The sequence below is a fragment of the Pelophylax lessonae genome (assembly GCF_965119305.1).
Source record: "Pelophylax lessonae genome assembly, chromosome: 6".
NCBI lineage: Eukaryota > Metazoa > Chordata > Amphibia > Anura > Ranidae > Pelophylax > Pelophylax lessonae.
The window spans coordinates 15,960,481-15,985,238 of record NC_138773.1 but is presented as its reverse complement, the minus strand read 5'-3'; the positions used below and the strand labels follow the sequence as shown (position 1 = coordinate 15,985,238).

Below are 24,758 nucleotides of genomic sequence, written 5' to 3'. Positions count from 1 at the left end.
AGGGTTTTCACTGAGGGGAGGGGGTTGTCTGTTCTGATGGAGAGGGGTATATACTGATGGAAGGGGGGAGGCCTGCACTGAGGAGGGTCTGTATTGAGGGGGCGGGGGTCTGTACTGATAGTGAGGGGTCTGTACTGATGGAAGATGGGTTTATACTGAGGGGCGTCTGCACTAATGGAGGGGGGTTTGCACTGATGAAGGGTCTATACTGATGGAGGGGGGTCTGCACTAAGGGGAGGGGGGTCTATACCGATGGAGGGGGATCTGGCCTGATGGAGGGGTCTGCATTGATGGAGAGGGGTCTGTACTGATGGAGGGGGTCTGCACTGATGGAGAAGGTTCTGCACTGAAGGAAAGGAGTCTGTACTGAGGGAGAGGGGTCTATAGTGTGGGAGGGGGTCTGTACTTAGTGAGGGGGATCTGTACTGTGGGGGGGGTCTGTACTTAGTGGTGGGTCTATACTGAGGGAGGGGGGTCTGTACTGAGGGGGGTCTTTACTAATGAAGGGGGTCTGCACTGAGGGGAGGGGGAGTCTGTACTGATGTAGAGAGGTCTATACTGATGGAGGGGGTCTGCACTTAGTAGGTGGGTCTATACTGAAGGAGGGGGGTCTGTACTTAGTGGAGGGGGGTCTGCACTGAGGGAGGGGGGTCTGTACTGAGGGGGGACTATAATTGGTGGAGGGGTGACACAATGGAGGGGTGACACAATGTTTTTTCTGCACCGGGTGGCACCAACCCTAGTGACCCTATTGGCCTAGACTATTGCTTTGAGTGTCTGCTAACCATGTCTCTGCTTGGCACTGGTACTGACCCCTCTGCACATCCCACTGACTACGTTCCTGTGAGACACTGGTGTCACCAAACCTCTTTGGACATCTCCACTACTTTGGTTTACCCTTTGTTCAACCTCCAGTACTTTTTGGCAAGTGAACATAGGGCTATGTGGGCAGCCACTTACCAGTAGGTTAGGATTTTAGGAATGGGGGCTGCTGTAGGTAAAGCTACGCTAGGCAACATTGATATATAGTGTTGGCTGGATTTTTTTATACACAGGTTGCAATGTCTGATATATAATCAGTCCAAACATTGAAAAGGTCTTAGTTTCCCCATACTCAGAAAGAGTAGCAGAATCTGAAAAAAAAAAATAATGATAAAAATGTCATTTGGATACAGTGTTGCATTCCTGAGTAATTGTCATTCAAAGTGTGAGAGTGCTGGAAGCTGAAAATTATCCAGGACTGGAAGGGGTGAAATAGTTAAATTATTTTAAAACATTTTGTGTAAAATAAAGTACAAAAAAGCTGCGCTGAATAATTATGTTGACTTAAGTGACAGTCAAAATCAAAAATATAGTGAAAACACTAAATAGTATTAAAGTTCATAAATTATGATTAGAAAGTCCAGTGAGTTGATATGAAAAATTCAAAAGAAATAACAAAAATTACGTGACAAAAATATTTGTTTTTTAAGTGACAAAAATCAGTGACAAAAATTCTTCTACCACAGACTTGTGTATCCATCACCACACACAATGGCTGCTAACCAGAAGGATAGACCCTACAGGGTCAAACATGCAAAATGGATGAATGATGAATGCCCAATGAACCCCTCCTCTGTTCTCATAAAGAATAGATCAATTTCTCATCGAATAATTGTAGGAAAAGGAGGAAGACCACAGAAAGATCAGATCCACCCTCCAATCTGTTCCTTATATATTGGTCCACTCGACAACAGGCAATCCACATAAAAAGTAAATAGACAGTTCCATAGTGTAAAACCTTATGACAATGTTTTTTTTTTTATAGATGACGTCACGTATGACGAAACGCGTCAGTTCGCGACGTGCTGGCGTCACCATACGCAAATAGGATCTAGAAGGACGGGGATTAGCGTTGTTAGCCAGCCGGCTGCTATTTTACTGCCTGAAATTTACATTTTAATGTAAGTGCAATACTTTTTACAATAAAATATAAATATTGTCATATTGTAAGCTCTAACGAGCAGCGCCCTCTAGTTCCTCCTGTTTTGAATTGTATTGTAACTGTATTGTCTTCCCTCACATTGTAAAGTGCTGCGCAAACTGTTGGCGCTATATAAATCCTGTATAATAATAATAACAGAAATTAATTAATTCTTTATGAGTACAGAGGAGAGGTTAATTGGGCATTCATCATTCATCCATTTGGCATGTTTGACCCTGTAGGGTCTATCCTTTTGGTAAGCAGCCATTGTGTGTGGTGGATACACAAGTCGGTGGTGGAAGAATTTTTGTCACTTAAAAAACAAATATTTTTGTCACAAATCTTTTTGTTATTTCTTATGAATTTTTCATATCAATTCACTGGACTTTCCAATCATAATTTATGAACTTTAATACTATTTGGTGTTTTCACTATATTTTTGATTTTGACTGTCACTTAAAGCGGAGTTCCACTCTAAAATTATACTTACCATCTTCATGCCCGGGGTCACCTGAAAAACAAATGGATAATGACAATTTTTTTTTTTTTACTTACCTGGTTTAGAAGAAAATATACTCACCTTACTTCCTCTTCCTCCCCTCGGCGGCCACGGCGAGTCGTCACTTCCTGGCTTGCAATGATTCCTGGGAGCTGAACGTCATCGCTCCCAGGAATCAATGCGCCTGCACCGGCCCCGACGTCAGTTCCGGTTCAGGCGCCATCATACCTTGCTAAACAGCTTCTGGGCATGCCCAGAAGCTGTGCAGGGATGACGCTGCGACACCGGAAGTGACGGCGGGGCCAGTGCAGTGCATCGTGGGACCGAAGAAGACGGAAGAGGACACAGAAGAGGATCGCGCTGGCTTTAAGCTGCCCACACCTGAGATGGCAGCGCTGGAGAATACATTTTCAAGGTAAGTATTTCTTCTAAACGGTAAGAGCGACCCAGGACAGATCAGAGGCTATCCATTGTGGAATGCACTAGCCCTGACTGTCCCGGGGGGTATTTTTATTAAAAAAAACGTTCCCAGGGTGGAACTCCGCTTTAAGTCAACATCATTTTTTAACGCAACTTTTTTTGTACTTTATACTTATTTTGGTGTTATCACACTGTAAGCTGCAGCTGTTTGTGCGGTTTAGCGCACTTAGGTGTTTTTCTAATATTTTGTGTGAAATAAAAGACGAAGCTTTAACCACTTTACCACCGGAGGATTTTGCTGTCTTACGTCTGGGCCAGTTTTTGCGATTCGGCGCTGTGCGACTTTAACTGACAATTGCGCGGTCGTGCAAAGCCATACCTAAACGAAATTTACGTCCTTTTTTTTTACCACAAACAGAGCTTTCTTTTGGTGGTATTTGATCACCTGTGCGATTTTTACTTTTTGCGCTATAAACAAAAAAAGAGCGTAAATTTTGAAAAAACAACAATATTTTTCACATTTTTTTATATGAAATTCCCCCCCCCAAAAAATGTAAAAATCAAAATTTTTTAAAATTTTTGGCCAATTTGTTTTCTGCTACCTATGTTTGGTAAAAAAAATTCACAATAAGCGTATTTTGATTGGTTTGCGCAAAAGTTATTGCGTTTACTAACAAAGGGAAAGATTTCTGTCATTTTTGGTGTTTTTTTTTTTTAACGCGTAATGGCGGCGATCTGCAAATTTTTTTGCGGGACTGCGACATTGCGGCGGACAGATCGGACCCTTGACTGACATTTTTGACACTTTTGGGGATACCAGTGACATTACTGCAGTAATCAGTGCTATACATATGCACTGTTACTGTAAAAATGACACTGGCAGGGAAGGGGTTAATTTTATTGGAGAGGGAGGGGTTAATGTATGCCTGGTGCTTACTAACATGTGTGGGAGGAGGTGATGCTGAACCCTGCAATCTGACCCTGCCTGTCACTTGGGAGATCCGCCCGCTTGTGTTTACACAGGCGGGCTGATTTCCACACTAGATCCCCGACGATCGGGGAAGAGCAGAGCCGATCGCCGCTGCTCCTCCCCTGGCCTGACTCCCGCTGTGACTGAATACAGCGGGAGTGAGCCTCCGGCGGCGCGCACGCGCCGCCGAGAAAGGGGAGTGTCTGACGACGTAGTACTACGTCGTCAGACGATAACGAGCCACTTTGCCGCAGTAGTACTACGGTACTCAGTGGTAAAGTGGTTAATGGGGGTTGAATGCATCTTATTCCTGAGGCTGTTAGCACCTGAAAAGTCCTATTTTTTTTTTTATTTTTTTTTATTGTTTCTAGGCAAATATTTATTATATTATTATTGATTTTCCTTTACAATTAACAGAGAAGAAGCATGTGTTTGGTATTATCACCGCACCATTATTATGAAAGTTAACCTACTCTTCTATACACAGAATTAACATGCATGTATATGTCAAAAAATGTAATCAACTTTACTTAAAAATTCAAAACAGATAAATTACGGTAATTATTAATACATGCAGGTCTGGGATTAATAATATTGCTTTGAAGTTCTTCTTGAGTGACAGTTCATGACATGGAGTCCATTCTAGATAGCATTTTCTTAACAGCTCCTTTCAGTTCACTATTTCTCAGGCTGTATATAATTGGATTTAACAGAGGAGTGAAAATTGTGTAAAATACTGACAGCAATCTGCCTGCCATAAAATCTTTCGTTTTGGGGAGAACGTAGTTTAACAGAGCGCTCCCGTAAAAAATGAAGACCACGGTGAGGTGGGAACTGCAGGTGGAGTACGCTTTTTGTCTTCCGTCATTCACTTTTATTTTCAGGATGGTTTTGAAAATATAGACATATGAAAGGAAAGTAATGAAAAAGCCGGTGATTCCAAAACTTACAGAGTCAAAATATAAAATTACGTAATTTAGGTAAGTGTCAGAACATGACAGTTGCATTAGCTGATATAATTCACAGAACAAGCCTGGGATGGTGGTGGGGTCAGGGATGTCCAGTCTTAGTGCACAAAGGGTGTGCAACAAGGCACAGGCAAATCTGAAGACCCAGAAGAAGAATGCCCCCTGCAAACACAGCTGATTGCTGATCATGGTTGTATAACGCAAAGGATGACAGATGGCAACATAGCGATCATAGGACATCATCACAAGTATAAAGGACTCAATGCCAACAAACCAGGTGAAGAAGAAGACCTGGGAGATACAAGTTGGGTATGAAATCTCTCTGTTTCCAGAAAATATGCCAAAAGATAAATTAGATGTGGGGATGGAGGAATCAAAGATGTCTAAAACCGAGAGGTTTCCAAGGAGATAGTACATGGGGGTGTGCAGGCGGAAGTCTGAGGCCACCAAGAAAATGATGAGAAGATTCCCAACCAGTGTGGACACATAGACGAGGAGGATCAGAAGAAATACCGGGATCTGGGAATCTGTGAGGTCTGACAGGCCAAGCAAAATTAATTCAGACTGAGAAGTTTGATTTCCCATCAGAACCAATTATTTCACGAAGAGAGGGGAAGCGACAATGTGAGGATTCAGGAAGACATTGAACTGGAGAAGACATCATTCACTAGACTGTAAAGGCTTATTCACACCAAGACATTAAAAACATATACAGTATTTAATACTTCATCTGTTTTATTTGTATAACCCTTGTGGTCAAGAGCGTTTTTGCATTTCCACAATATTCCTGTTTATTTAGCAATAATTTTGTCATTTCTTACCGGAGTAATACATACACTGGGTTTATCGGGAAAAAACTAGGCTGTCTTTTGGCAATATTACTTTGCAAAGGTAAAATATTGTTCATGCCTAAAACTTTAAGTTAAAAAAATAAATAAAACAAAGCTACCAAATACCCAACTCAACCCAACCCAACCTCTTCCCCCCCCCCATCGAAACGATCTCCTGAACTGAGATTTACAGCTTTTTGAATCTACTTTAATGTGATTGTACATGCTTTTGTTTCTGTTATACACCCTCTGTACTGCATCAACATTGTCTTAAGACCCATTTAGATGTAAAATTTGTAATACTCCAATAAAACTTTAAGTTTAACTGGTTGCCGACCGCCGCACGACTATATACTGCGGCGGTCAGCCCCGGCCAGGCAGAGTGACGTACCAGTACGTCACTCGCCTGTCACTGACTTGAGAGCCAATTGCGGGCATGCGGGCGCACGCCCACCGCGGCTCGTTCACTGACAAGTCAGTGCGTGCAGCGCGACTTCGGCACGACTTTCATGGACTTCATAAAATGAATGTCTATGCAAGTCGCCTCCAGGTCGCCCCGAAGTAGTACAGGAACCTTTTTCTAAGTCGGAGCGACTTGTGTCGCTCCTATTAGAACGGCTCCTGTACCGCACAATGGGAGCGTGACGGACCGTGACTTGTCAGGCTGACAAGTCGCGGTCCAAGTCGGACTAGTGTGAATGCGGTCTGAATCTAATGGGAGTTGTCATAATTATCGATCAGCTGCTGCAGGGTCTCCATCCCCAATAGGAAACCACGTCAAAAGGAGTATCTCACCAAAAATGTAATTTTTGTTGCAGGGGATGCCTGAAATCTGACTTGTATCTTAGTGCAGACTTCTGAGAAAATCAGTGAGCCAATCACACAAGCAGGAAATTATGTTTCTGGGGGTGTGGTCAGTACACATTCTGTGTACAGAACACCTCCAGGCGGCCATATTGTATTGCATTTTACAGAAAATTACAACAGCTGCCGATTGAAAAGGAAAGGTAATTTTTAATAACATTCAATTATAATCTGATTTGTGTCACAATTGTATACGCTATATTGTTTTTTCTTTATTAACTATTTTTTTCCCCACAAAAGTGGAGTTACTCTTTTACTTGTACGTGGGTTTGCTTCAAGTGGTTGTACTGGGATTTGGCCAGGCTTCACCCCAGTACTGTTTTTTTAGAGCTGACGGTCAGCTTTCTTGTAATAACAACCTATGCAGCTAAGCAGCCGCTCGGCTGTTATTACAAGCAGCAGGAGGGGACACCCCCCCCCCCCACACTGCCTTCCGCCGCTCCGCCTTCGGCTCTCCTGTCCCATCGGGGGACCCAAACAACCAGCCAGCATATCCCGAACAAAGTCAGAATAGTCTTTGATCGGGTCTCAGATGTAGTAACCTGGAAGCAACGTCATTTCCGGTTTACTGGAGCCTTAAAGGCGCCAGTTTTGAAAATGTTAAAGTATTCAAAAATGCAGATCTTGGCATTTTGAATGCTTACAAATGCAGAGAGAGGTTTGGGGTCTTATAGACCCCAGATCCCTTCATAGAGAGTACCTGTCACTGTCTATTACTGTTTACATTACTTGTGACAGCAATAAAATTGATCAAAAATAAATAAATAAAGGGACAGCCATATCTCCAGAAGGATATAGATACTCTAGAGAGAGTTCAGAGAAGAGCTACTAAACTAGTACATGTATTGCAGGAAAAAACTTACCAGGAAAGGTTAAAGGACCTTAACATGTATAGCTTGGAAGAAAGAAGAGACAGAGGGGATATGATAGAAACTTTTAAATACATAAAGGGAATCAACTCGGTAAAGGAGGAGAGCATATTTAAAAGAAGAAAAACTACCACAAGAGGACACAGTTTTAAATTAGAGGGGCAAAGGTTTAAAAGTAATATGAGGAAGTATTACTTTACTGAGAGAGTAGTGGATGCATGGAATAACCTTCCTGCAGAAGTGGTAGCTGCAAATACAGTGAAGTAGTTTAAGCATGCATGGGATAGGCATAAGGCTATCCTTCATATAAGATAGGGCCAGGGACTATTCATAGGATTCAGATATATTGGGCAGACTAGATGGGCCAAATGGTTCTTATCTGCCGACACATTCTATGTTTCTATGTAAATAAAAAAAATAAAAAGTAAAATAAATAAGAAAAAAATAAATACATTAAAGCGCCCTATCCCTCATGCAGAAGCGAACACATATGTAAGTTGCGCCTGCAAATGTAAGTGGTGTTCAAACCACACATGTGAGGTATCGCCACAATCATTAGAGGGAGAGCAATAATTCTAACACTAGACCTCCTCTGTAACTCTAAGCTGGTAACCTGTAAACTATTTTAAAGCGTCGCCTATGGAGATTTTCAAGTACCATATGAGTGTGTAGCCATTCCACGAACGTGCGCAAATTGAAGCATGACATGTTAGGTATCTATTTACTCACAGTAACATCATTTATCACATTATACAAAAAAATTGGGCCAATTTTACAGTTTTTTTTTTTTTTTTAATCTAAATTTAACATTTTTTTTAATTAAAGTGTCTTTTTTTAAAAAAAAAAAAATGTTTGCAACAGCACAAATACAGTGTGACATGAAATATTGCAACAGCCATCATTTTATTCACATTTTATTCTCTAGGGTCTCAGCTAATAAAATATATATCTATATATATCTATATATATCTATATATATATATATATATATATATATATATATATATATATATATAGATATATATATATATATATATTTATCATTCTATATTTATATTCTATGATCATTCCAGGGAGTGTTTACAACAGCCGACCATTCGACTCTCTCAGCGGGGAGCTATTGCGGGTGTCAGGTGGCAATTGGAGCCGCCTGCCCCATGCATTGCAGTCCCCACTGCTGAGTGGGAGCAGGACTGAAGTTTCTTTAATACTCTAACACAGCCTTTCTCAACCTTTTCTTTTTTTTATTTTTTATTTTGCAACAAAGTTTAGTGAATAGAATTTTTATGTCGGCCTTTCTCAACCTTTTCAACACAGAGGAACCCTTAAAATACATTTCTGATCTCGGGGAAACCCTGCTAAAAAATAAAAATCTACAACTCATGATGACACATTAGTGTGGCAGTCAGTGGGAAGAATGCTCCTTACTCTTGCCATCATTGGGAATAATTACCCCCCTTACAGACAGCTAAAAGGAACAATGATGTCATTGGAAACTTATCTGAGAGGCAGAAATTGCCCATTGCTCAAGGAACCCCTAGCAACCTCAGGAGGAACCCTAGGGGTCCACAGAACCCTGGCTGAGAATCCCTTCTTATTAACATGTGAACAGACCCAGCAGCCAATAATAATAGAATTATGAACAATTATAATACTTACCTGATGTCCATCTAGATCCAGCAGCACGGTGTTGTAGGCAGCCCAGGACTACCATCCTCATTGGCTGAGACAGCAGCGTGGCACCATTGGCTCCCACTGCTGTCAATCAAAGTCAGTGAGCCAATGAGGAAAGAAAGGGTGCAGGGCTGGGCCGTAGCTGCATGTCTGAATGGACACAGGGATCTGTGACTCGGCTCAGGTGCCCCCATAGTAAGCTGCTTGCTGGCGCTCAACAGGAGGGAATGGCCAGGAGCACAGAAGAGGGACCCGAGAAGAGGAGGATCCAGGCTTTTCTGTGCAAAATCACTGCACAGAGCATGTAAGTATAACATGCTTATTATTTTTAACTAAAAAAATGAGATTTTAGTGTCACTTTAAGTCTTATATCGAGCAGCTCTCAACTAAATACATAACACTCCAATTTAAAGTAATTTATTTATTAATCCTTTATTTGCACGGAGCCGTTATTGTCCTGTTTGCGCAGGTTTAGGACTTTATAGACCTATCATGGAAGCTATTATTACTCTAATAAAATTTTCATATGATTTTTAGTATAAGAATATTTCAATCAATGACACTGGACCTTTAATAAAACATTGCATCAGTTCTGTATTCTTTGCCTTTTAAATTTCCACCATGGACTCTTTCCATCATGTAGCAGCACACATCACCAACATCTTGAAAAGATCTGATTATATTACAGACACATTTATTTTGAACTTATATTTATTTTCATCGCATAGAATATTTGGTCACGGGATGTGTGGTCACAGTGGTTGGAACCATTGGTGTGCGTACCTGCCTCCTCTGTGGGGTCCCCCCTATCAGGACCGGTTGGCGTATACCCGCCTCAGCCCCGGATCAGACTTTTGCCCACACTATATGCTCATCCCCGGAAGGTCATTGGTTTTGCCTCAGTTATCTCTCTTGTATATGTAAGTAACAGGATTTTAGGTTTTTGATCTTTTAAGGGAATTTATTGGTGTATTTTCTTTATTCATGTGAGTTTTTTCTATTCTAAAATCAGTTTACATTTTACAGATAATTTTATTCTAGCTCCTGAAGAGTGGATATAAGCTCCACGAAATGCATAGAGCCATTAGTATTTATGAGATATTATATGAACTATTGGATGTGAAGACATATTCTTCAGATATTGACCTTGTATCATTTATGAGATAATATATATGTGCTTTTTTATGATATTTATTTATCTGCTATTATATATTAGTATTTATTATTATAATATGAATTTTTGGTATGTATGGCAAGATATGTCTTTCACTACCTTTTTCATGTCAGTTTTGCATTTATATTGTTTGTATTTTCATTTGGAATATGTGATTTCCCATTTGCTATACGTCTGTTCTCATCGTGTAACATGTAATAAATCAATATTTTGAAAATTCATTATATTTGGTTATTTTAGTTAGCAACCCACCTCATTCAAAGTCCCATTACCATTTTCCCCTCCCTTAGTATGTTAAGATCTGTAAAATAAGAAGGAATAGCAGCAACTCTCAGGGGGGTGTCAGTGTAAAGCTGTGATTGCTTTTATGACTCGTATAGTAAAAATTGAACTCCATAACAGATCATCATTACAGGGCCTCTTTTCTGAGAAATACATAAACTGAAATCATCATATTTTTGGAATTCTTTTTCACCATCCCAAACTGATGTGTGAGCAGAGCAGAATATACCAGGAAAGTGTGATAAGACACATTGTAACCACTCACCTCACCTATATATTCAGAATCCCCTATTGATGATGCATGGGGTCTGTGTATGGGAATACAGGGGATAAATAGCAAGAATATCCAGCCATACAAAACTGTATAATGGTCAGGAAGGATTGATCACCTTGTAGAAGAATATTTTATGTATAAAACAGCCAACACCTTCCTGTCCTAGACAGATACAATGTGTCCTGTAGACGTCTTGTTATCAGATCTTGTGTTGGTTGGGTTCCTTCAGCCAGTTCAATACAGGAGATCGGAGCGTCAGGTAAAGAGGACACACAGGTTCTCCCCCCACCCTGCACCATCTCACCGTGTATAAAAGCATTTAGCATCCTCCAGAGATCTCCAGCCATATCCCTCCTGTGTCTCATTACACTACTGGGATCTTACTGTAGCCTCATGACACAAGATAATCCGAAAATATCTTTGTGTTTCTTTGCTCTGTTTTAAACTTTTCAGAAAGTTAATCTTAACTTTACTGCAATTGATAAGTGAAGAATCAAAAACTTCTACTGGTCAACTGTGTAAATCAAGATCTCCCTCCATTTTGTGGTAAAGACATCTGCAGCGTTGAGGCTCTTTTACACCAAACTGGTCAAACCATGTCTTTATGGAGCTGGCTTTGTACATACAGTAGGGGCACAGTCATGCTTTAAAGTTCCACCCTAATTTTATACTTACCTCCATCTTCTCGCTCCGGGTCACCTGAAAAAGAAATGGATAATCACATTTTTTTTTTTTTTTTTACTTACCTCGTAGCGAAGAAAATATACTTACCTTACTTCCTTCTTCCTCCTTCCTCGGCCGGGGCCCATCGTCACTTCCTGGCTCTGCAATGATTCCTGGGAGCTAAACGTCATAGCTCCCAGGAATCATTGCGCCTGCATCGGCCCCGACGTCAGTTACGGGGCGCGCGCGTCATCCCCTTCTAAACAGCTTCTGGGCATGCCCAGAAGCTGTGGAGGGATGACGCGCGCGACCCGGAAGTGACGTCGGGGCCGGCGCAGGGCATCGTGGGACCGAAGAAGGCGGAAGAGGACCCCGAAGAGGATCTCGCTGGCTTCAAGCTGCCCACATCTGAGATGGCAGCGCTGGACAAGACGTTTTCAAGGTAAGTATTTGTCCTAACAGGTAAGTGCAACCCGGGACAGATCAGGGGCTAGCCATTGTGGAATGCACTAGCCCTGACTGTCCCGGGGGTATTTAAAAAAAAAAAAAAAAATCCAAGGGTGGAACTCCGCTTTAACAGAAAGGGGTCTTCCCTAAACTGGTACCAAAATTAGAAGAGCAAAATTTTCAAAAACAGGGGTAGGCAACCTGTGAGAGATGAGGATCTACCCAGACAACATTGAAGAGATCAAAGATCACCAGGGTGCAGCGCCCCCCCCCCTTCTTTTTTGTAAGAAATAACTAGCAAGCCCTCAATAAAAAGTAAAGACGGCATTAGAAAAACCTAGAAAAATCGACTAAAACTAATGTCACTGTAAAAATTTAAACTTAGCTTACCTTTAAAATCAGTGAAAAACTCGGCATTCACTTTCAGTCACATTTTTTTTTCATGTCTGGAGAGTAATCAGTTACCCCCACAAGTCTGATGCCGGATATCTTCACGAAAGCAGAACATCTGGTACTGAAGGCTGATTTTCTTGACTAGCTTCAGGCTTGGCTGTCTGCTCTGATTTCTGGTCAGTGTAAGTAGTATGTAGGGCAATGTCCAGGGTCCAGTAGTATGTAGGGCAGTGTACAAAGGTCAGTAGTATGTAGGGCAGTGTACAAAGGTCAGTAGTATGTAGGGCAGTGTACAAAGGTCAATAGTATGTAGGGCAGTGTACAGAGGTCAGTAGTATGTAGGGCAGTGTACAGAGGTCAGTAGTATGTAGGGCAGTGTACAGAAGTATGTAGTATGTAGAGCAGTGTACAGGGATCAGCAGTATGTAGGGCAGTGTACAGAAGTCAGTAGTATGTAGGCAATGTACACAGGTCATTAGGATGTAGGGCAGTGTACAGAGATCATCAGTATGCATGGCAGTGTACAGAAGTCAGTAGTATGTAGGCAAGGTACGCAGGTCATTAGAATGTAGGGCAGCATACAGAGGTCAGTACTATAGCGTACAGAGGTCATTAGGATGTAGGGCAGTGTATAGATGTCAGCAGTAGGTAGGGCAGCATACAGAGGTTCACAGTAGGTAGGGCAGCGTACAGAGGTCAACAGTAGATAGGGCAGCGTACAGAGGTAAACAGTAGGTAGGGCAGTGTACAGAGGTCAGTAGGATGTAGGGCAGTGAACAGGGGTCATTAAGATGTTGGGCAGTGTACAGAGTCCAGTAGTATGTAGGGAAACATACAATGGTCAGTAGCATGTAGGGCAGAATACAGAGGTCAGTAGCATGTAGGGCAGTGTACAGAGGTCAGTAGGATGTAGGCCAGTGTACAGAGGTCAGTAGCATATAGGTCAGTGTACAGAGATCAGCAGCATATAGGGCAGTGTACAGAGGTCACTAGTATGTAGGCCTGGGGTCAGAAGGGCAAAGTATATGGGGGTCAGGGGAGCACGGTACTGACAGATCAGAAGGGCATGGTTCCCGGGGGGAGGGGCAGAAGGACATGGTACTGGGGGGTCAGGATGGTTGGAGTGTCAAGAGGGTATGGCACTGGGGGACAAGAGGGTATGGTAATGGGGGAGCAGGTGGGCTTGGGTGTCAGGAAAGAACAGTACTGGAAGGTCAAGAGGGCACGGTACTGTGGTGTAAGGAGGGCATGGTACTGGGGTGTCAAGAGGGCACAGTACTATATGGTCAGGAGGGCACAATACTGGGGGTCAGGAGGGCACAATACTGGGGGTCAGGAGGGCTTAGTGCTGGGGGTCAGAAGGGCATATTGCTGGGGGTCAGGAGGGCATGGTGCTGAGTGTCAGGAAGGCTGAGGTGTTAGGTAGAGCATAGAAGTTGTATTTTAATGCAGAGGGGTGCAGTGGCAAACCCACATGTCCTGGCTCTGATCCCTACCGGCAATCCTTTGTCACCTTTCCACCTAGCATCACCCACAAGCTCCTTGGATCAGGGAGGAGGGCCGGAGGGGATAAGCATGGAGGTGGAAGAGCTTGGGCATGTTCAGATAAGAGCTAAAATCCACCCAAGCTATACTGGAGGCTTTCCCCTCCCTGCAGCCGCACATAGGCAAGGGGCAGGGGCTGCTTCTGCAGCCAAAGATTAGGTAAGCGTGCGCCTGCTCCACTCTTGAGCTCTCAGATCAGGTTGGCAATGCTGGGAAAAGTTTGCAAGCTTCCCATCACCTGTCGGTAATCGATGGGTAGCTTGTGGTCGACGGGTTGACGGCCCGGTCTAAAATGTCTAGGTATGTCTGTAGCATTGACAGGCCCTTTACTGAAAACCTGAACTACAGAATTTGGAGCAAGTGGGGTCACATACCATATAGTGTCCAGAATACAAGAGCTGTTGTGCCACATCAGCATGCATGTTTTTTTTTTTTTCTTTTAAATTTAAAACAGAACTCTGTGATTCAGAATTTTCATTTCCACACCCATTCAGGCACATGCTTTTCCAGAATGAACTAGGTCTTATTAAATGTAGATCAAAGGATCCATTGTGTTCTTTCCTCACTCCAGCAAGCTAAAACTGGTGGGAAGAGATCAATGACACCAGCAGGTCGCAGTGACTTGCCCCGATTGGGACTTCTGAGAGTGGGATAAGCAGAGCTTTTGGGTTGATTCCATGATTGATGAGATTGAACAGTTACAGAGAACACAGTTTTGTCTTGTTTACTAAGCTTAGTGAATATTCACCTTGCAAAGTGAAAGTGTTCTCCCCCCAAACTAGTAAACAATCTACAATGTTTGCACTGGCAATTTAATTTTAGAGCTCATCCACCTCAGTACAGCGCTATATATATATATATATTAGTGATGAGCCGAACAGCCCCCTGTTCGGTTCGCACCAGAACATCTCGAACAGGGGAAAAGTTTTAGCAAATATGCGAACTCCATTAAAGTCTATGGGACACGAACATAAAAAGTGGCTCCCCAAATCATCACCAACCATAGAAACTTCCCACTGGACCTAACGCAACTTGATTATCTACCTCTCCACTCTGGGACCTTGATTTCCAAATAAATGCAACATTTTCCACAGTCAGTGATGATTACGGGAGTCATGTCATCTGCTGGTGTTGTACAAACATTTTGAACAGGCAAAACAATCACAAAAATAATTGTCTCTCAATTGTGAAGAATGTCTACATCAACTAAAACTAGATGATGAAAAATAAATCCGTGCCAGGGTGACGTGCAAAGAATTAAGGCAAATGGTGCTTCACAAACTGAAATAATTAAGGTGCTCAGGTTGCCTCTTACCGCAAGCCAATCCAATGTTAGCGTAATAACTAGTGAGGTGGCAGTGCAGTAGAAAGGTGACACCCTGTGATGAAGGTGGACTCTTACCACAAAAGGGAGAAATGAGCTTAAAATGTTGTAGCAGAGAATCCAATTCCTGGTCAGCTTGGAGTGGTGTACTCCCACTGGGATGAAAGAATCTATCCGCTCCTCAACTGTATGGATCCGGAGTTCCTCAGGATATAGATACCCAAGAGAAGTTCCCACAGAAAAAAGAGGGGGCATTACCCAATATATTTTATTTATAAAAAAAGGCAGACACTTACATAAATCCAATGCAGATGAAGGCAGTGCTCTTTTAATTCACGGCCGCCTGCAGTGCGGTCCGTGACATGTAACATCACAGCTTGCTCCCTCCGACGCGTTTCCACTAAGGAGTCGGCTTCTGGGATTGGATCTAGAGCTTGGCATGGAGGCGATCAGCCTGTGGCACTGCTGAGGTGTTATGAAAGCTCAGGTTGCTTTGATAATGGCCTTCAGCTTATCTGCATTGTTGGGTCTGGTGTCTCTCATCTTCCTCTTGACTATACCCCACAGATTCTCTGTGGGGTTTAGGTCAGGTGAGTTTGCTGGCAAATCAAGCACAGTGATACCATGATCATGTGACCAGGTATTGGTAGTTTTGGCGGTGTGGGCAGGTGCCAAGTCCTGCTGGAAAATGAAATCAGCATCTCCATAAAGCTGGTCAGCAGAGGCAGTAATTGCCTCAAAAGGGGCCCAAACCAAGTACTGAGTACATATGCATGCTTATACTTTTCAGAGGTCAGATATTGTTCTGTGTACACTCCTTGTTTTATTGATTGCATGTACTATTCTAATTTACTGATATTGTGGATTTTGGGTTTTCATGAGCTGTAAGCCATAATCATCACAATTATGAAAAATCACGGATTGAACTATCTTGCTTTGCATGTAATGAGTCTATCTCATATATTCGTTTCCCCTTTTAAGTTGCATTACTGAAATAAATTAACTTTTGCACGATATTCAAATTTTTTGAGTTTCACCTGTATAACGTGCACAGCAAATATGTTTTCCAAAAGGAAAAAAAATATAGTATTCAAAATAAAATATATATATAAATATAAATCAGCGCTAGAAAATTCACAGCAAATAACAAATATTCAAATAAAATGTGCATAAAATCAGTAAATAATCTTTTTCTGAAAGACACAAAGGACTTATTGACCATGCTGGGTGATGTGTCTGTGAGTGAGGGCACGCCGGCCTTTCTGGTGACGGCCGATGTGTCCTCACTCTATACCATCATCCAGCATGATGATGCCCTGCTCGCCCTTAACTGGACTTTGAGTAGGAGGGATGAAATCCCTTTTGCACAAAAAAGATTTATCCACAGATCCCTTGATTTTTGCCTCTCCCACAATTATTTTTGGTTTAACAATTGTTTTTATAGCCAAAAAACCGGCGTGGCTATGGGGGCTAAATTTGCCCCCAGCCTAGCAAACATTTTTATGGCCGAGTGGGAGGACAAGTTCATTTTTAATCAATGCAAACAGGAATTGCGCTTTTATAAACGTTTTATCGATGACATTTTATTTATTTGGGAAGGTTCTGAAGAATCCCTTTTAACCTTTATGTCCCATTTGAACTCAAATCACAACAACATTCGTTTGGTGTTCCATTGGGACCAAAACACTATCCAATTTTTAGATGTGACGATTTTTAGACACATGAACGGTTTTGCAACGAAAGTTTTTTTCAAGCAGACTGACCGGAGACTGGAACAGTTATCTGTCCATCATGAGTGGCCACCACCCTACGTGGTTAAAAAACATACCGAGGGGCCAATTCATGAGGGTGCGCAGAAACTGCACGTTTGATCAAGACTTTGTTACTCAATCAGGAATAATTAAGGAAAGATTCCTGAAAAAAGGATATAGTGAGGAATGTCTAGACCACGAGATTAAGAGGATTTTAGATCAACCAAGGTCAGACTGTTTACAACCGAAAGTTAAAACCATAGATAATAAAAAAGAATGGAGTTTTTTATCTGATTTTTCCAGTGATTATAACAAAGTAGAAGCCATTTTTAAAAAACATTGCCCACTTTTATTGAAAGATCGTACATTAGGCCCTGTAATACCAACCAACCCGTCCTTTATTTACCGCAAGGCACCAAATTTTGGAGACCGGGTGGTTAAGAAAGTTTTGGATCCACCCAATGTGTCCTTTTTCCCTAATAGGAAAGGTTTCCATACTTGTGGAAGGTGTCGGGCTTGCTTTTTCACTAGCACTAATTTCAAGAAGAGAAGTGAATTCTATGTACCAGCGATTGATAAGCACTTTAAAATTCAGAATTTAATAACTTGTGACACCACTCACGTGGTCTATGGTCTGATGTGCCCGTGCAATCGGATCTATATTGGTCGCACAAAACGTACAGTAAAGAAACGTGTTGGTGAACATATTACAAATATTTTAAATGGTTTTAAGGATCATAGTGTCTCCGAGCACTTTAGAAGACACCATAATTGTGATCCCCGAAGTTTGCACTTTTGGAGGATAGAAAGGGTTACTCCCTCTTGGAGGGGGGCGAACTGGGTGAGGGAATTGTCCAAATGCGAAACAAAGTGGATTTTTCTCACTCAGGCCCTTGATCCCAAAGGTTTAAATATGACCTAGATTTAAACTGTTTCATTAGTGATCTATAAATATTTTGGAATATCGTTTTGGTGCTGATTTTTGCTGATATCTGAGTTTTTAAATTTTTACATTTTAATGTTAATTTTATGTGTATCAACCTATATATGGATTGATTTTTATGCGCAATTCTCTTATGCGTATTAATTTTTATGTGTAATTTTTATGCGTATTTTTATGCACATTAATTTTTATGCGTATTAATTTTTATGCGTATTAATTTTAATGTTATGTGCATTTTTCCATTTGTAAGCCTTTTTATCTGCTTTTATATAATGTATATTGATGCTATGAGTATACTTTTTATGATCTTATCGTGACATGTCCTTGTCTACCTGCACTTGAGCAGCTCGCTTTAAATTTTAAAGTTTAAATTTTAATTTTATAAGAGAGGTGGAGAATACCTATTTGGTTGTGAATGCATCCACATATATAGACAATTGGATTTATCCTATGAATGATAGGTTTATATTCAATTGATTTTATTATTGTTTTTTATGTTGATATTGTAATCCTAACAGAGGAATGCTGACACCATGTAGATATTGCTTTAATGGTGCTAATATTTTTACATGCTTGGTAAGTGTAAAGTGTTTAGAAATATACAAGGAGCCGGAATCTGTAGTCGGATTCCTTCGTATGTGGGCGGTGGATTGAGAAACCTAGGCCGACCTATTACATGCGGAGACTGAATCAGAGTCCAGGGAATTAGCATAAAAGGGTGTTCCCGAGTGACGCTATCCGATGTGTCAGCATCCCACTGTATTTAAATACAATGCCGTGCCGTAAGGTTCACGCCCCTGTGAACAAGTCGGATATGACGAAACATGTCAGGGAGTGAACCTTACGGCGACTGGAAGTGAGAGGGTGTTACCTACGGAGGCTGGCGTGATCCGGACCATCAGCGTGGAGAGGGTGAGCCAGACCTTCAGCACCGATCGGTGCATCCGTGGCACAATCCGTTTGATATAGGAGGCTTGTTTATATGCTTTGTTTGTGAGTACATTTCTTTTGGATTTGGTGAATAAAATGTGTGGAGTGTAAACAATATTACGCTAGTGTGGTTTTTCCCTTCTTTCCCTGCAATCTGTGGTGAATGGGAGTATCATTGTGATGAGAAGGAAATCTTTGCAAGAAAAGACACAGTCGCTTGTTGCCATCTGACTGGATAAGATTTGTGTTATTCTGCTCTGCTGCCTATCCTATGAGAATAGGTGGGCCACACTGTCTGGTGAGTTGCCACCCCCCTTATTGAGCACTGAGGTGAAGGATGTGTGGTGTGGTGACCCCATAACAAGCACGAATATTCCCAATCTATGGAGTCTGTTTTCTCTACATGAGATTTTAAAGAGACTTTTTATCTTGTTTGTGGAGGATTATTATGACATTATCAATTATCTATCTGCGCTACTTTTACTAGTGGTTTGTTCTTTATTTGTGACTTTCTCCTGGTAACTTTTACAATCAGCAAATCTTAATAATATCAAAAAGTGTCCATAGTGCACAGAGTGTGTCAATTCCCAAAAAAAAAATTCCAGTGAAAGTAACTGCAATAAAAATATATATATAAAAGTGACAAGTGTCTATTGTCCAATCCAAAGTGAAAAATATATAGAGCATAGATGAGTGGGTGTCTTCCGTGGGAAAGATGAGGGGAAATCCCAACAAAACTGTGAACACGAAATAACAAGGTAATGATCACAATCTGATAGGGCTCGAGGTTATGTTAGACCTTCAAAGGTGGAGCTCACCAACTCTTTAGGCATTCTCAAAGTAATTGAGCCTTGCCACCTCTCGCCCCTTCCATTACCCCTCCCATGACATCTCGGGGACATCCTGCTTTATGATATTTCTCCAGTGGCCTACCAGCTAGTCTTACTTGTCTAACAGCTATAGTCAACTCCATTCAAAACATGCTTTCAGATGTTTTTATTTGTGTTTCCATGTGTATGATAACTTGTCACATACATTGTGAAGGCAGCTATGCCATCCCTTCCATACTTTCGCTTGATACTTTGTATTCTCTTTTGTTTTACACAGAAAAAAAAAAAAACAGAGTGAGGAAACTCAAACCTACACTCACGTGAGAAAAAATCAGGCCCCCTTCTCTTCCAGATTGGGCTACACTGTGTGGAAAAGCTACATAGGTCTCAGGAACAGATGGACATAAAGACAAGTCCCCTTACATGTAAATATCTGTCATAATGAACTGTATGTATTTCATATGTGCATTTAGATGCATGCATTAAGTTCAGCTTTAAGACTGACTTACAACAATTCCCCCATACAATCCTACTGTTTTGAATCCTGCTGTACGATTTGAATACAAGATCATAAAAGTAGACAGCTGTACTAAAGCTTGTGAGCAGGGCTTTTTTTCAGCTGGAACTTGGTGGAACTCAGTTCCACCACCTTTGGCTCAGGCTCTCTGCTCCCTGCTCATCACTATCACTTGTAAACACAGAGGTCTGACTTCCTCTTTTTTCCAAGGGCAGTATGGGGACAAAGGAGATGCCGGTGCCTGGGGTGCAGTGTGAATGCTGACACCCCCACTGGATGATCTCCCTCAAGTGAGAGAGGCAAAGCCATCTACAGTGTGAGGGGAGGTACTAGAGAAGAAGTGGGGTAAAAGTGAGATGTGGATGGGGGATGCCTAGCTAAGAAGCTGTGGATAAAGGCTGAACTCTGCACTCTGTGTGTAGCGCACCCCTGAACCCTGCACTGTATATGTAGCACACTTCTTAACTCTGCACGTAGCACACCCCTGAACTCTGCACTCTGTGTGTAGCGCACCCCTGAACCCTGCACTGTATATATAGCACACTTCTTAACTCTGCACGTAGCACACCCCTGAACTCTGCACTCTGTGTGTAGCACACCCCTGAACCCTGCACTGTATATGTAGCACACTTCTTAACTCTGCACGTAGCACACCCCTGAACTCTGCACTCTGTGTGTAGCACACCCCTGAACCCTGCACTGTATATGTAGCACACTTCTTAACTCTGCACGTAGCACACCCCTGAACTCTGCACTCTGTGTGTAGCACACCCCTGAACCCTGCACTGTATATGTAGCACACTTCTTAACTCTGCACGTAGCACACCCCTGAACTCTGCACTCTGTGTGTAGCGCACCCCTGAACTCTGCACTGTATATGTAGCACACTTCTTAACTCTGCGCGTAGCACACCCCTGAACTCTGCACTCTGTGTGTAACCCCACTGAACTCTGCACTCTGTACATAATGCACTCGTGGTATTTGATGCCCCTTTAAGACCCTTTTACTGTTAGTAAAATTTTAACCAGTTTGGGGAGGGGTTTTTGGGGGGTCGTGGTTGAGTTCCTGCACCTTTTTTCTGAGAAAAAAAGCCCTGTTTGTGAGTATAATATCTGCTACCTATTTGGATTTTAACCACTTTAGCCCCAGCCCTATTTCGGACACTTTTTGTTCACAAGTTAAAACCAGTATTTTTTCCTAGAAAACTACTTAGAACCCCCAAACATTATATATATTTTTTTAGCAAAGACTCTGGAGAATAAAATGTCGGTCATTGCAAAATTTTTTGTCACGCGGTATTTGCGCAGCGGTCTTTAAAACGCCATTTTTTTGGAAAAAAATTGAAAAATCACATTTCACTGCATTTAAAAAATACTAAACAGTAAAGTTAGCCCATTTTTTTTGTATATTGTGAAAGATGATGTCACGCCGAGTAAATAGATACCAAACATGTTACGGTTTAAAATTGCGCCCCCCCGTGGGATGGCGACAAACTACGGTCAATAGAGATCTCAATCTGCGACGCTTTAAATTTATTTAACGGTTACCAGTTTAGAGTTAGAGTGTAGCTCTTTTTTTTTAATTATTGCCCACGCTCTGGCGATCGCGGCGATACCTCACATGTGTGGTTTGAACAGCGATTTCATTTGCGGCTCGACTTGCATATACGTTTTTTTTTGTGCGCGAGCTAACGGTGACGGGGACGGCTAAATTTTTTTTTTTTTTTTTCCTATTTATTTTTTCTTTTTTTTTAAACTTTATTACAGGTTTTTAAAAAAAAAAAAATCTGATCACTTTTATTGCTGTCACAAGCAATGTAAACATCCCTGGTGACAGCAATATGTGTGACAGGTACACTTTATGGAGGGATCGGGGGTCTAAAAGACCCTAGACCCCTCCACTACACTTCCCTGTATGCAAAACGCCGAAAACGGCATTTTTGCATACAGCCGTTTTTCAAATCTGCCGCCTTTTGCAGCACAGTAACCCGGACGTGACGTCATGGACGCCGCCTCCGGGTTACGTCATCGGAGACCCGATCGATGCCGTTTCCGGCATTCATCGGGACTCCATCCAGCCGGCGGACGTGCCGGCTGGGTGCTCGGGGCTCCCGGTGGGACGGTAGCCCCGAGCAAAGCCGCGGAAGGCGGCGGGAGGGGGGGGACGTCCCCTCCCGCCCCCCCCGGGTAACGATCGAGCGGCTCCCGAGCCGCATCGATCGTTACCGACGGAAAGCCGACCGTCGGCTTCAAACAACGGTACCGGGATGATGCCTCTAGCTAGAGGCATCATCCCGGTATAACCACTCAAAGTCAGCCGACGTAGAGGTTACGTGACTGGTAGTAAAGTGGTTAATAAACTTTTTTAGTGGTTTATATTTTGCACCTGACTTCATGGGGTACTTAAAATAAATACAGTATATAACATAATGTGAACATGGTAATATCTATTTGTACAATGTCCCAATGCTGTCATTTATGATGAGTAGGGCGTCCATCTTTTAGATTCTCAGATTACTTGTTGGTATACTGTATATTCACGTTTTACAGTGTCCACATTGAAATTTGGTCTCTTTGGTAACCAGAATTCCTTCATTATCAGTTTTCTTTTTTTTTTAAATTCAGGTCATACTGACTATGGACCAGAGCATCTTTGATATTTTGGGCTCTTACGTGATGCTTGGGTTTTTTTGGAGTACATTTTAAAGTCCAGAGTAGAGTTCAAATCTTTATCTTTCAGCAAAATAGGTCAGCCAATTTTTTTTCTGAATATGTTAAAGATTTTTCCAGACTTTCTAGAATATGTGCCAATAGCATGTCTCCAGGCCTAAAAAAATAATAATTCTACTGATCACCTAACCAGGAACTACTCATTCAACTTTATGGTACTTGCTCTAGGTTTGAGACTTCCAAAAGCAGCAGTTCCTAGGAAAACATATTTAACCAATTAGAAAACCATCACAGCTGCGGGGAGGTTTAAAGGGGGAGCATCTCGATGTTGTACACATTTTTTGTTTACCCATCTGCTAAATTGCCTAACTTAGGGGAGAAGATTGACTTAAGTGACTGGTGGAAGTGGTCTCCTCATATGTATAACAGTATCATGTATACAGCCCTGGTGGAGGGAAAATATAAGGTAATTTCTAGATGATGTCTGGTGCCAGACTCTCAGAAATGTACCAAGGGGCCTTGGTGCTCCTCTTCTCTGTGCTTTTGGGGATGTGGCCAACCTGATTTGATGTTACTCACGTGGTGGACCTGTATCAAGGTGCGCTAGTTTTGGATCACAGTTAATTTCCTGATCTATTCTGTGACAATGGTGAATATAGTTAAAAACCCTTAGTTGGCTCTTCTTAATGAGCCTGTTACTGACACTCCCAAAACATGTTCAGACTTGAATCCACTTTATATTTCTTGTGGCAAAAATCGCTATATTTTTCGCTTGGAAGAAACCAGTGGTGGATCTGGTTTCTATGAAAAATATGCTGACTTGGATCATCGTGCTCAACAAAAAGCTGGTCTGTATCTTGAGGGACTTGTTGACCTTGTTTAGGATACTTGGGATACCTGTATCTTGACTTTGTTTAGGATACTTGGATAAGGTATCTCTAACTTCCAGCTGACTGAGGAGTGTGGGCAGTGGAGGTGGGCATTTAGACAGTGTTTCTTCTTTCTCCTTTTGTTTTGTTTCTTATTTTCCCCTCTTTCTTCTTTCTTGTTCATTTGTCTCTTCTATCCTTTTGTTCTCCTTTCTGCACCCTTCTTTCTTGAACTTGCACTTTGTTATCATTTAGTTATTTTGCTGACACCTTTTATAGTGCATTTTATATACTTACAGCCCATACAGGCTAGCTTGTGGATAGTGGCTAAGTATAGGTTCTAATATTTCCCCAAGCTGGGTTTTCTGAGTAGGATTGTTGTATGCTTTATAAGAACTTTTATCGTTATACTTTATATGGCAACCCTTTGTGTTAAAAATGAATGGTGGTATACTACTTGGATCCTTTTTAGGCCTCACGTAAACTGCAGCTGCTAAACAGACAATTAGGAGTAGTTGGGGTTTTTTTTTTCAGCAGCCCCTGAACTCTCTTCAATGTTATCTTATGTCTACATGTACAAGCTGACGAAGTCCCTGCTGGACGTAACGCGTACGGGAGGTGGAGTCGCTCGTCACCCGCTGCTATCCTTGCCTGATGGTCCGATTGCCAGAAGCTGCAGCTCTAAACGCGTCACTGTTTCCGAGCCAAGGAGGATGTTTTCAGGCTTTTGTATCTGCGATCCATCCATGTGAGTGTATTTTATTTTAAGACAATAAATATGTTTCAAACGTATATGATGAATGATCGTTGAGAGGAGATAAGGTCTTGATCTACAAAGGAATTCTCCCTAAATTTGTCCTGGCAGCTGGGAGTGTGCCACAAAGATATCCCCTGTAGGGGAAAGCGCTTCTAACCTGCTGGTAAAACAGAGGTAATTTCCTTCAGATGAGCGTGTGCATATCTCACTGGTGGAGGGGCTTGTATATCGGCTTCCATTGTCTGCACTTAATGGACTGTCTGGGACTCCTTGGTTTTATCTATGGACTTTCCCTCATTCAGTGTGTAAGCAATAATTCCAGCTCCAGAACTC

At 41.9% G+C, this 24,758-nt stretch overlaps 1 protein-coding gene across 1 annotated transcript; it reads right to left on the bottom strand.

The window, feature by feature from the left end:
• Positions 1-4,475: 4,475 nt before the first annotated feature.
• LOC309558446 (olfactory receptor 5B12-like) lies at positions 4,476-5,405 on the bottom strand (the record flags this gene model as incomplete). The annotated part of the gene is made up of 1 exon (XM_082261519.1): positions 4,476-5,405. One exon carries the CDS (start codon positions 5,403-5,405, stop codon positions 4,476-4,478), a length of 930 nt encoding a protein of 309 aa, XP_082117645.1.
• Between the last annotated feature and the right edge of the window lie 19,353 nt (positions 5,406-24,758).